The sequence below is a fragment of the Equus asinus genome, chromosome 3 (genome assembly GCF_041296235.1).
Source record: "Equus asinus isolate D_3611 breed Donkey chromosome 3, EquAss-T2T_v2, whole genome shotgun sequence".
Lineage (NCBI taxonomy): Eukaryota > Metazoa > Chordata > Mammalia > Perissodactyla > Equidae > Equus > Equus asinus.
Window position 1 is genome coordinate 29,846,491 of NC_091792.1, and position 12,501 is coordinate 29,858,991.

The 12,501-nt window shown below is 33.9% G+C and overlaps 1 protein-coding gene across 1 annotated transcript in view; it reads right to left on the bottom strand.

The window, feature by feature from the left end:
- The window catches only part of CLGN (calmegin), a 43,436-nt gene that overhangs the window by 11,954 nt on the left and 18,981 nt on the right, over positions 1 to 12,501 (bottom strand). The window contains exons 5-8 of the mRNA XM_014853528.3: positions 11,602 to 11,743; positions 7,618 to 7,699; positions 5,980 to 6,172; positions 2,803 to 2,992 (exon numbers count right to left, since the gene is read on the bottom strand). Of these exons, the coding sequence (XP_014709014.1) occupies positions 2,803 to 2,992; positions 5,980 to 6,172; positions 7,618 to 7,699; positions 11,602 to 11,743 (607 nt within the window). The remainder of the gene's footprint in view (positions 1 to 2,802; positions 2,993 to 5,979; positions 6,173 to 7,617; positions 7,700 to 11,601; positions 11,744 to 12,501) is intronic.

A 12,501-nucleotide genomic window follows, 5' to 3' on the forward strand; every position in this document is an offset into this window, starting at 1 on the left:
CAAAGGACGACATCAAGGCACAACAAAATCAAAGTGCTGACAACCGGTAACAATAAATCTTCAAACCAAACAGAGAAAATGACACCTTAGGTAAAGGAGAACAAGGATGAGAATAACAACTGACTGCTACTCAGAAACAATGCAGCCTCAAGACAAGGGATGCTGTCACAAAATAACTATCAACCTGTAATCCAATAGTGAGAATATCCTTCAAAAATGAAGGCAAAATAAAGACATTTTCACACAAATGCAAGTTGAAAGAATTCAAAGACAGCAGACATGGACTACGTATGTTGAGTTTATCAGGCAGAAGGAAAAGAGATGCAAATGCGTATCTATACAAAAGAAGAGTACCAGAAAGGGTAAATATGTGGGTAAATAAAAGGACTTAACTGTCTGATTAAAAGACACTGACTGAAGAATAAATATGTGTGGCCTTCAAAGTATATACAATGGTCCCCCCTTATCCAAAGTTTTGCTTTTCGTGGTTTCAGTTACCCACAGTCAACTGCAATTGGAAAATATTGACGGGAAAATTCCAGAAATAATTCATAAATTTTAAATTGTGTGCCATTCTGAATAGCGTGATGAAATTCTTGCTGTCCCACTCCATCCCACCAGGGATGTGAATCATCCCTTTGTCCTGCATATCCACACTATATACACTACTGCCCGTAAGTCACTTAGTAGCCATCTCAATTATCAGAGCGACTGTCCTCATATCTCAGTGTTTGTGTTCAATAACCCTTATTTTACTTAATAATGGCCCCAAAACGCAAGAGTAGTGATGCTGGCAATTAGGATATGCCAAAGGGAAGGTACTATGTTGTTAATCTCTTACTGTGCCTAATTTATAAATTAAACTTTATCATAGGCATATATGTATAGGAAGAAAACATATATGTAGGGTTCGGTACTATCCACAGTTTCAGGGATCCACTGAGGGTCTTAGAACCTATCCCCCATGGATAAGGGGGTCTACTCTAACAGGGTAAATGTGTGATAATAGCACAAAGGATGGAAGGGGGAAAATATGACTCATAAGATTAACTTAGACAAGAGTCCTATTATTTGAGAGCAGACTGAAATGTTAAAGATGCATACTGTAAACCCTAGAGCAACCATTAAAATAATAAACGAAAGAGGAAAAGCTAATAAACCAATAGAGAAGAAAAAATAGAAGACTAAAAGAAAATAACCCAAAAGAAGTCAGGAAAAATTTTTTTATAAAGGACCACAAAATACATGGGACAAACAGAAAACAAGTAGTGAGATAGTAGGTTACATCCGACCCTATCAATCATTAAATGTAAATGGTTAGAAGGACTCCAATTAAAAGACAAGACACAAATATATGTTGCCTACAAGAAAATCACTTTAAAAATAAAGGCATATATAGATTACAAATAAACAACTGAAAATAATATTCAATGGAAACATGATTTAAAAGAAAGCAGGAGTATTGATTTAATATCAGACAAGCAGACTTAAAGACAGAGAGTATTGCAAGAGTTTATAAAGAAGGATATTTTATAGTAATAAAAAGGTCAGCTCCTCAAGAGGTCATGAAATACTGTGAATGGATCTAGTAACAGATCTTCAAAATACATGAAACAGGGCCAGCCCGATGGCCGAGTGTTTAAAGTCCTGCGCACTCCACTTCAGCTGTCCGGGGTTCGTGGGTTCAGATCCCACGTGTGGACCTACTCCACTCGTCAGCCATGCTGTGGAGGCATTCCACATACAAAGTAGAGGAAGACTGGCACAGATGTTAGCTTGGAGCTAATCATCTTCAACCAAAAAAAAAAAGAGGAGGATTGGTAACAGACGTTAGCTCAGGGAGAATCTTCCTCACAAAATAACCCAAAACAAACAAACAAAAATACATGAAACAAAAACTAACAGAACTCAAGGGAAGCACAAACAAATTCACAATCATAGCTGAAGATTTTAATACTCTCCTCTCTGTAAGAGAACAGACTGAAAACCAATAAGAATATAGAAGCTTTGAACAATACTAGCAACCAACCTGATGAAATCGACATTTGTAAATGTTTTCTGACCATACTAAAATTAAATTGGGAGTCAAAATGAAAATTATATCCGGAAAAGCAATAAATAATTGACAACAAAGCAACACACTTAAAAACACATGGATCAAAGAAGAAATCACTAGGGAAATTAGAAAACATTATGAATTGAATGTTCTCATAAAAAACATATATTTTTGGAATATATATTTGAGTTCACCATCTGAATTCAAACTATGGGAACTCAGGAACTGAATACATTTCTTTTAAAGAAAAATTCATAATAGAATAGAAACATGAATACTCAGCTAGTGAAAAATTTATGATTAAGCAAACTGCTATGAGTGAATCCGGTATAGTTTTCCGTGATGCTGAGGATATGGCTATTTTAAGCCAAGTAACTATTAACTGAAAAGACTGCAACTAGATAAAATATGCACACACACGATAAAGATCAAACTAGGAATTACATTGAAGTGTTGGTGTTTTAGATTCACGGAATTTTTTTCACCATAGCATTGAAAGAATAAAAAATAAAAATATATTGAAAAAGGCAACAAAATTAAAATATTAATTAAAATGAAAATAAAGGTAAGTAAAAGGCAGGGAAGTGCAAAATCCATTTTAGAAAAGTATTTCACCCAAAATAGGCAAAATAAGTAGTTTTGATGGTTCAAAGAATACATTTCATTGGTCGTCAACTCTACTTACATGATATGTCTCATGACCTAATTACACCAAATAATGCTCTGCTGCTGAATTCTTCGCTTACCAGTCTTCCGGTTTGACGGCAGACAGATCCGGGATCTTTGCTCTTTCATCCCAGTCATCAGGTTTTTTATCACTGGGATCTTCAATTTCTTTGGGAGGATTGATGGGAGGAACCACATCCTCTAGTAGGCTTCCTTTGTTTACAACTATTTGATCTATTAATAGTTCAAATGTGTCATCTGGATTCATCACTAAAAACCAATTTAAACATATTACACTTAGCATATTGATAAACATTTTAAAGATAATCTTCTAAATAATAAAATTACCCTAAATGTCATGGGTAAAATTTTCTCTCAACCAGAAATGGAGGTATAACATCAATGTATTATATCAAAATATGCTGAAATCACCAGATATAATGCTTCCTAAAATCAAAGAAAAAAATTTAAGTAATGATAATAATTTAATAAAATGCTCCATTTACTTCTCAAATAAAAAATACCCAATAGCTACCTCAGTTTGGGACTCATGTGACCAGTCAGCTTCTTTTATAGTCAACAGAACACGAACTAATCTTCTTCAGTATTTTAAAATAATTCTTTTGAAAGGATCTCAAACTTAAAAAGTTGCAAGTACACTCTAAAGAACTTTATTTTTTCCTGAACCACTTGAGAGTAAGTTACTGACCTCATACACATCATCCCTGAATGTTTTAATGTATATTTCCTACAAACAAGGACATTCTCCTACATAACCCCAATCTAGGTACCAAAATCAGGAAATTAACATTGATAAATTACTATCATTTTCTAGAAATCTCTAAAGTTCCTTGGCATTTCAAATTCATTGAGTCATACACTGTAGTGTAAAATAGCTCATGGAGGATTGAAAATATTCAAGCTTACACTTATCAGTATGTTTGTTTGGAGGTAAATGTTAGCTCTCTAAAGAGACGTCCCCAAGCCACAACTTTCATAAAGGAATTCCTCGTCCATTGTAATGACAAAATGAAAGCACTCTCTCCTCCTTTTGTAAATGGGGGGGGGCGGGGGGGAGGGTCACTGGGTAAAATTTGTATCTTTGGAAAGAATGGTAGATGAAAATAGCTCCTGAACATTTGCTGTCAATAAGCTAAGGAAGCAGGAGCTGTCAGCAGATGTCAGAATGATCCCGACTTAACAAGTAAGTGGGCTACCACTTTCTGAAAAAACAGTTCTCAAGTAATAACAATCTCCAGAGGTTTCAGTCACGGCAATGCTAAATTATTTATATCAAGATCAAAAACTGCAATTTACATACAAACTCAAATAACGCAAATGCTCAATATTTTCTCTCTTTTCCCTACTATTTCCTCTTCTATTACAGCTGAGATTATAAAACTATATGACTTTACAAATGAAAAAAGTCAAGACTGAAGCAGAGCTAAAGTAAGATCTTAAATGTAAAAAAGTACCATATCCTTCCTAATCAAAAAAAAGGTTTCTCAAAAAAATTCTTGAAAAGAATGCCTTCTGAATAAATTTTGCAACTGAAATTGATTTAAAATTACAGTTAAAACAAAAAAGCACATGACAAATATGCATATGTGAAAAGATATCTTTGTCCAAAAAATTTTCCATTTGGAAAACTATATTAAATATTTCAAATGAACTTACAATAAAGGCATTGGATTATAAAGTCTTTTAAGGTACTCTGTAAGGTTCTTAGAACAACTACAGAATAATGTTACAAACATATAATAAAAGTTTTTTTAAAAAAGAAAAAAGTCATTCAATAACCTAGCACAACAAAGTTTTCTGTTTATAGTGGTAAGAAAAGCAAATGTTTACGAGTCAGACTGGATTTCAATTCCAGTCCTACAAGCTACTGTTGTTTCCTGGGGGAAGTGACTTAACCTAAGTTAAGGCAAAATAGAGAGAGAAACTGTCCCCACACGCGATCGTTGTAAACAAGGTGCCCAGCACAGAGCCCGGTACGTATCAGGCGACTAATGAAAATTAGTTCTTTTTTTCTAGGCTTTTTCTATTTGCTTGCATAATTTGCCTAGTGGCATCACAATGTGCCTCTAATTTGAATTTTGTTTTCTTTCCCCATTTTAATATTTTAAGAATTTCTTCCTGGTTGCTAAACATTTTGATAGTTATTTTGTATTGCTTAGAAAACCTCTACTGTAACATTCGGACTGCCTTCAAATTTACAGTACGTTTTCACACACAGGTCATTTTCTGTCTTCTGGATTATTTTCTTTGGATAAATTCCTGAAAGTGGAATTACGGTTTCAAAGGCCATAAATGTCTTATGGCCTTTGATATACTTTGATATACACTACCAAATTGCTTTTGACCATAAATTCATTTGTTCTGTTCTAGTTATAATTTCTCATTATTTCTACAGTTTACTTTATATTCCCCAAAACGTCCAGTACTATTTTCCAATTTCAGAAAAAGATATTTGACATCAATGCTGACATTAAAAATAAAATTGGTCATTGCTTTGGCAGACAAAATGCTTGTTTCTGCAACTGCAGTCTTTGGAAAGAAACTGAAATACCTTAGTCTTGGATGGAGCTGTCCTGTTCGGTTGTGACATGCCGTGACTTTGAGTCATCATGGGCAGACCGAACATCTATAAGCATAACTGCTTGGGAAGAGGGGAACAACCCCTTAGAATACTCCATCCCTCAATGTCTAAGCAAACTCTACTTACTTAAGTAAAGCTGTCTATTAATATATGGTTGCCCAAGGCTTTCCCTTTCAAAGTTTAGACATGCACCACAACCACCACGAGACAGGACCCAGCAATGACCACGACTGCCTATAGAATGAAATCTAAGCTTGTGAGCTTGGCATTATGGACTTCTTCCTCTTTAACCTTATTTTCCAGTTTTCTATCCTTACAGCACCACTAATGTCACAGTGCCTAAAATATCCTTTTCCCTTCCTATCTTCCACGTTCTATCTACACTTCAAGACTAGTTCAAATATAATCTCCTTCATTACATTTTCTCCGAGTCTCCACACTGGAAGTAATACTGCTCTTGAACTCTTAACTGCCCCTCGTCTGTACCTCTCACGTGGCACTTTACTTTCCGTCTGTGCTATAACTGTCTTATTTGCCTAAAAAGAAAAGCTCCTTATGAGTCAGGTCTATGTTTGTTTCTCCCAAAGCACTTGCCATGAAAATAACAGTAGTCAACAAATATTTTTGAATTAATGAATGAATTAAAAAGATATACCAAGGGTATAAAGATGAGTCTTCCTGTCTGTAAAGAACTTTTTAAGGTCTACATCTGGAGGTTTGGCATGTTTCTCTTCAAAAACTCCAGTTTTTGGATGTTTATGTCTGAAGATAAAATGAAGTTTATGATCTTCTCCACATTTATCTGGTCCAAACATAATGGTATAGGATGTCTTATCATAAAAGTTTTCCTTCAAAGAGAGATGAGTGTTGAGATTAGTCCAGAATTAGAGTACTTAATGAATTTCTCTATTCTATCCAATTGGGTGGAGTTTACAAAAATGTATTAAATGCTAATTCAACAAAGAATTTCTTGACACAAGTGACAATAAAGGATATGGAAAAATGACAAATTTTACTTCAAAATATTTTTTTAAAAAGCACACACTACTTCCTTCCTGAAGACGTAAAAGAGAAGCTGAAACCACCCTGGGAACAGCCTCCTAAGCTTTAACTACTTTATGTAAATCTGTATTATTAATATTTTATTAAGAAAATTAAGCATAAAGAAAAGCATACTTATGATCTTAAGACGACAATGATTATCCATTACTATTATTCAGGAAGACGCCAGAAAATGACCCTCCTGAGCACAGAGTGAAGAGAGATTCAGACACAAGAACAGACACAGACATGCTCCTTGCTTCACTACTAGTAATTTCCCTTTATTTGGCACGGCCTCCTGGTTAAGAGCCTGGGATCCAGAGTCGGATACGGAGGTTCAAAGCCTACACTGACACTTAAACTAGCTGTATGTAGCCCTGAGCAAATTTCCTAACCTCTCTGTAGTTGTTTCATCACCTCTGAAGTATGCAGATAATAACAGTACCTACCGCATAAGGGTTCTGTGAGGATTAGCTGAGTTAACCAGATAAAGTGTTTGAAAAATACTTGGCATTTGATTTTATTATTGTCATTATACCTTCAGGTGATCGTCACCTTACAATACCTAAAACAAGAGCTTCAACATTTATCACAAATGGGTTCCCCTTTAACTGATCCTAATAATACTACATGAATCCTTTAATCCATGTTTCATAGCCTATGCATAGCCACGTGTTTTCACAAATATCTCACTGACGTCTCACTTATCTTATTTCTGTTATATGCAGAAATGCTGACACAGACTCCTGTAGGAGAATGCTGTAAGAAATTTCCCCAGCCTTCAAATGGTCCTAATACAACCTGCTTCACTATGACAACACTTTTAACTTCGTTAATTTTTGTGGGCTGCCAACTCCTGAACTGGCCCGCCTTTACTTGGTTCTTTGGCCATTATACTTTACTGCCTTGCTCTGTTATCTTGCTTCTCTGAACAAACATTTGATTCTTATTTTGTAAAGAAAATAACTCTAAGCTGATCTTTCAACTGCATTTATAAGCACCATGTTATTTTTTATTTAAAGACATGGTAAAATTTTTACATTGATAAAAATTACAAAACTGATGCCATCAAGTAACACAGCTGTATACAAAACTTGAAGGCACATTGTAAAAGCTATATAAACTCATGTTGAATGGATTTTCAAAGTTCTTTTCTATTTCAGTTGAAAATAAAAATTTCAGTTTTATCAATTACTCCTTAAAAATACTTATTAACTTTAATAAGGTTTTCTTAAACATTAAAATATCATACCAGATTCAAACCATCAGTGTCTGCTAGGAGTTTAATGTATGCACCTCCACAATCAATACCATCTTGAAAATTTACTTCATATCTAAATGAAGGGAAAAAGAATCATACTGCTGATAAGTAAAAATTACTAATTGCTCTTCAAACTCTAATGTATTACTCTCAACTCATTTAAACATCAATGATTTACATTACTAGAAAGCTCAAATAAAGCATATTCACAATGTATAGGGAATATAAGCAGAAATGCTTTTTCTATGCACATCTTTAAAATATCAAAAATAGAATGATTACACTCAAGTATAGAAAAGCCAACCAATTTGTTGAAATAATTTTTTCCATCAAATCTGTTGAATTAAGATATTTTGACTAAAACTATAATAGGAAAAACTTAAAATTAAAATAAGGTACACACTATACATACTCTTATAAAGATAAACTAAAAAACAAAGACTATGAGGACCACAGCCACAGCAACAGATTTCCAGAATCGCTAACGATCTTAGCTATCCAGTTCACTACTAATTGTTCTTTTAGTTCAACTATACCTAAACCATGTTAAATAAGTTGTACATTTAATTAAATACCTCCAGTAAAGAGATTTCATCATCTCACTCAATAACCTGGAGACTTAGCAGCCAAGAGATACGGGAGATACAGTATAACAGCTGAAAGAGTGAACTGACATGAGAGTCTTCTCATGGATTTACAACACTGTGTAATTCTCAGCAAAATTTTCCTTTTAAGGAAATAGTCTTATTTAGGCAATGAGACATAGACTTACTGAATTTAGAAGAGATTTTTGGTAAACATAAATTACATGTGACAAAAATCAAGGAGGAAATGGCTATCAAAGTGAAAAACAGTGACAACCAAAAAGGTTTAGATTTGGTTTAATGAAGTATAAGAAAAAGAGATGAAAACTAGAGAAGCAACAGGAACTAGTGATAATTTTAACGAAGAACTGTGGTTTAAAATGTTAAATGTTCCTGAAGAAACTTTAGTGATGAGAAAGTAAAAAAAAAAAAATAGCACACAAAACTTTGACAGTTTGAACTCTATTAGCACATATATTTTGTATTGAAAAGAACAGACAAAATACAGCAAAATTTTATGTGATTTCTCTGAGTTGCCAGATTATGGTGATTTTTCCACGTACTTTCTACTCCACTTTATTTCTCAAGACATTTACAGTAGTGGTTACAAGCAGGTACTTTGGGGTCAGAAAGACCTGAGATTTATTCCTGATTCCGCCACTTACTCTAGTGACACCTGGGGTGAAGGCAAGTTATTTAAGCTCTAAGTTTCTATTTGCTCATTTATAATATGGGGACACTGCTCATACCTATACCTCAAAGGACTGTTATAACGATTAAAGGATATCATGAACAGTGATGGACAAATAAATGCTCAAAAATGTTAGCTTCTGTTATGATCTAAAGAAAGGTTTCGTTTTGTTCTTTTTAATTTTTTAAATAAAAGGAATTTGTTTGTTTTCCTCAAAGCCTTATCAAGATTTTTATTTTAAGCAGTAGCTGACAAATTTTTTTTCATGGAACATGTCTTTGAAGACTATAAAGTAAAAGAAATGGTATGCGATGTGAATTAAAGGTAAAGATTCACTATTTTAGGTAAAATAAAACAAAGAGATTTACAGCTTTTTCATAGGTGATCTAAAGACAAAGGGTTCTGTGAAAATGGAAGAACTTGAAAGAACAACTTTGTAAATTGTCTTGATAACTGTAAACATAGCTTTGTCGTCCTATTATGCCCACATTCAATTACTATGTCTATTTCTTACATTATAACTTTCAGAGTTTCCAGATCATTAACTTGTGACTAGTATAAATAGCTCACAATGGATTAGAGGATCAGTGAAATGTATATCATACAGCTTGACTGCTGGTCATCTTAAGTCACAGGAAAAATGAGGAGGTATGCAGAGTATATGTTAACCTTATTTTCTTTAAAGTACCATTTCCCAAACTCTTCCATGAAGTATAATTATTGTTAGGGGGAAAAAACTTATGTTGTCAAATATGTTTGGGAAACACAGGACCAAAATTAAAAACAGGTTTTTATATGTAGAACTTCTCAAAGTCTTTAATGGGCAAATATGCTTATCTCTAAGGTTAGAATATTCTTAGTTTCTAAAACTTATATGACCACATCATGCACGTTAACATGTACAATTCGGGAAAAGCAGCTTTAAAGTAAAGTTATGTCATTAAATCCATAGTATTTATAGTAGTTAAAATAAAATTTCTTCATTTTCTTTATCCCATTTCATTTTATCAATATAAGAGAAGACAAACATTCACTCTCCCTCTTTGAACTGTTTTCAAGCATATCAGAGACAGCGATTCAGTTCTTCCTGGTCCTCCCTTTCTTTTGCTAGGATAACAGTTTCACAATTGCTTTAATAATATTTTAGACTTATTATCCAATCTTTGCTTCTAATCTTGCAGGCTAGCTTTTGCTTACTTTCTTAACAGTGATTTATACTTTCTGAAGATAATAAATTTGATTCATTTTACTCTGGAGAAGTTAAACTTTATATTATTTTCCTTTAATCGTTCATTTAGGCCACAAAAGGTCAACACAGAAAGTGGTATTATATTCCACCTAAGTTTCAACAGAATAATAAGATTAATTTCAAACTTTCAAGAAAAAAGAAAAACCACACCCTGAATAATGATAAATAATATCAAGCTCAAATATTAGTCCCAATAAGTACTTGTGGCAATATTTTTAACTTGTTTAAATAATGGTGAGATACTCTTTTACATTATTTAATATTTTAAATTTATTGAAATAATGGAACTAAGCCAAAACATCACAACTGAAAAACTAAGCCAATTACACCAAATGCCATATTTTTTAAAATTTCTAAAATACAAAGTGGCATTTTAGTGATCCCACATAGGAACACGTGCAACTTGTTAACAAAAAAACTGAAGGCGTTCTGGAGTGACAGAGTGTACAGTTTAATGATATTTCCTTAAGCTGTAATTAACTTTGGACAGCCAAATCTTCTGATATGAGGTAGAAAGTAACATTTATACGTTTCCTTTTCTTTGATTTTAATTTGAATTTTACTGGTTTTGTAATTGTATTTGTATAGATCTAGTTTTTGGTTTTATACCAGTAAAGATAAAGTAAGCTTGAGGAATTCATACCTGATATTATGACAGTACACATGCAAGCAACATCATAACAAAACTATTTATGTCACATTGTTGGGGCGGGGAGGATTGTCTATAAGAACATGTGCCTGGGGCCGGCCCGATGGCGCAGTGGTTAAGTGCACACGTTCTGCTTCGGAGGCCCGGGGTTCGCTAGTTCGGATCTCAGGTGCAGACACAGCACCACTTGGCACACCATGCTGTGGTAGGCGTCCCACATATAAAGTAGAGGAAGATGGGCACGGATGTTAGCTCAGGGCCAGTCTTCCTCAGCGAAAAGAGGAGGATTGGCAGAAGTTAGCTCAGGGCTAATCTTCCTCAAAAAGAAAAAAAAGAACACGTCCCTTTAAAAGGGGTCCATGCTTGAAAGACACTGACCTATACATGTTATTTCCTTTTTAAAATAAATCTACTGCCTTTGAATCTCATCACTGGTTTAACAGCAATATTTACAGTTCCATTCTGAATATATTGAGGTTAATATCTTAATAGCAAGTAATTTTAAGAGTTAAAATAAAAATGGAAAAATGGTGATTTTAGTAAGCATTTTATAGTTTATGGTGGTGAAATTTTATATATTACAGTATATATTATATTATTTTTAAACTAATCTGCTTTTCACTCAAAACCTCAAGGTGTTTGTATGTATATATGCATTGTGTTATTTAAGTAAATGAAACTGAAAAGGAAAATCTGGATTTTTATGTCCATTTTATACCCATTATAACTATATTCAGAAGCCAAATATATAAAGACTAACATTAATTTCAGGAAAAGTATTCAAAAGCATAATAAAACTTACTGAACTATCAAGGGTTTATCAGCAAAAACGAAGGGTTTTGCTAATACAGCAGATATTGCATGATGCTTTGCTCTGGACTTCAATACCAGTCCTCTGTCACCAGGTACTCGGTTTTCTTTCAATTCTTCTATTTCCCATCTTCCTAAAATATAGAGCAAAGCAAATTAAACTAAAACCAAAAACACTGACTTAAAAATTATTTATCAGCAGTGGTGACCAAGGCTGATTTAAGAAAAATAAAACAGAACTTAAATCAGGAAATAACGTCTCCAACCTTATGTCATACCTGGTCTTTTTTTCTCTTATCAGAGGACGGTTTCACTTTCTTAGCTAAAATTGTGGAAACTAATAAATAAACTCTACAGTATCTGATTAAAGCACCTCTAAAGCTGGCTTAGTTTAGATTTCTCTGAAAGACTTTTAATCAACAAAGTTATAAAATGTGGTTTCTCTCATAGGCTCTATCAACATTGTATTTTTTTTTTTTAAGATTTTATTTTTTTTCTTTTTCTCCCCAAAGCCCCCCAGTACATAGTTGTGTAGTCTTCGTTGTGGGTCCTTCTAGTTGTGGCACGTGGGACGCTGCCTCAGTGTGGTTTGATGAGCAGTGCCATGTCCGTGCCCAGGATTCGAACCAACGAAACACTGGGCCGCCTGCAGCGGAGCGCGCGAACTTAACCACTCGGCCACGGGGCCAGCCCCTCAACATTGTATTTTTAAAATGAGATGTTTTAAAATTACCCTCAAAGTGCATCCTTAACACAAAACGAGCGGTTTGACTCGGTCTATTTCTTTTGAAATCCATGGTATTCATCAGCTACTTTTCTTACTTTACGGAAGTTATTTGTAGGGATTTCAACTTTATTTTGAAAATTGTACGCTCAATGAAGCTTCCCAGGC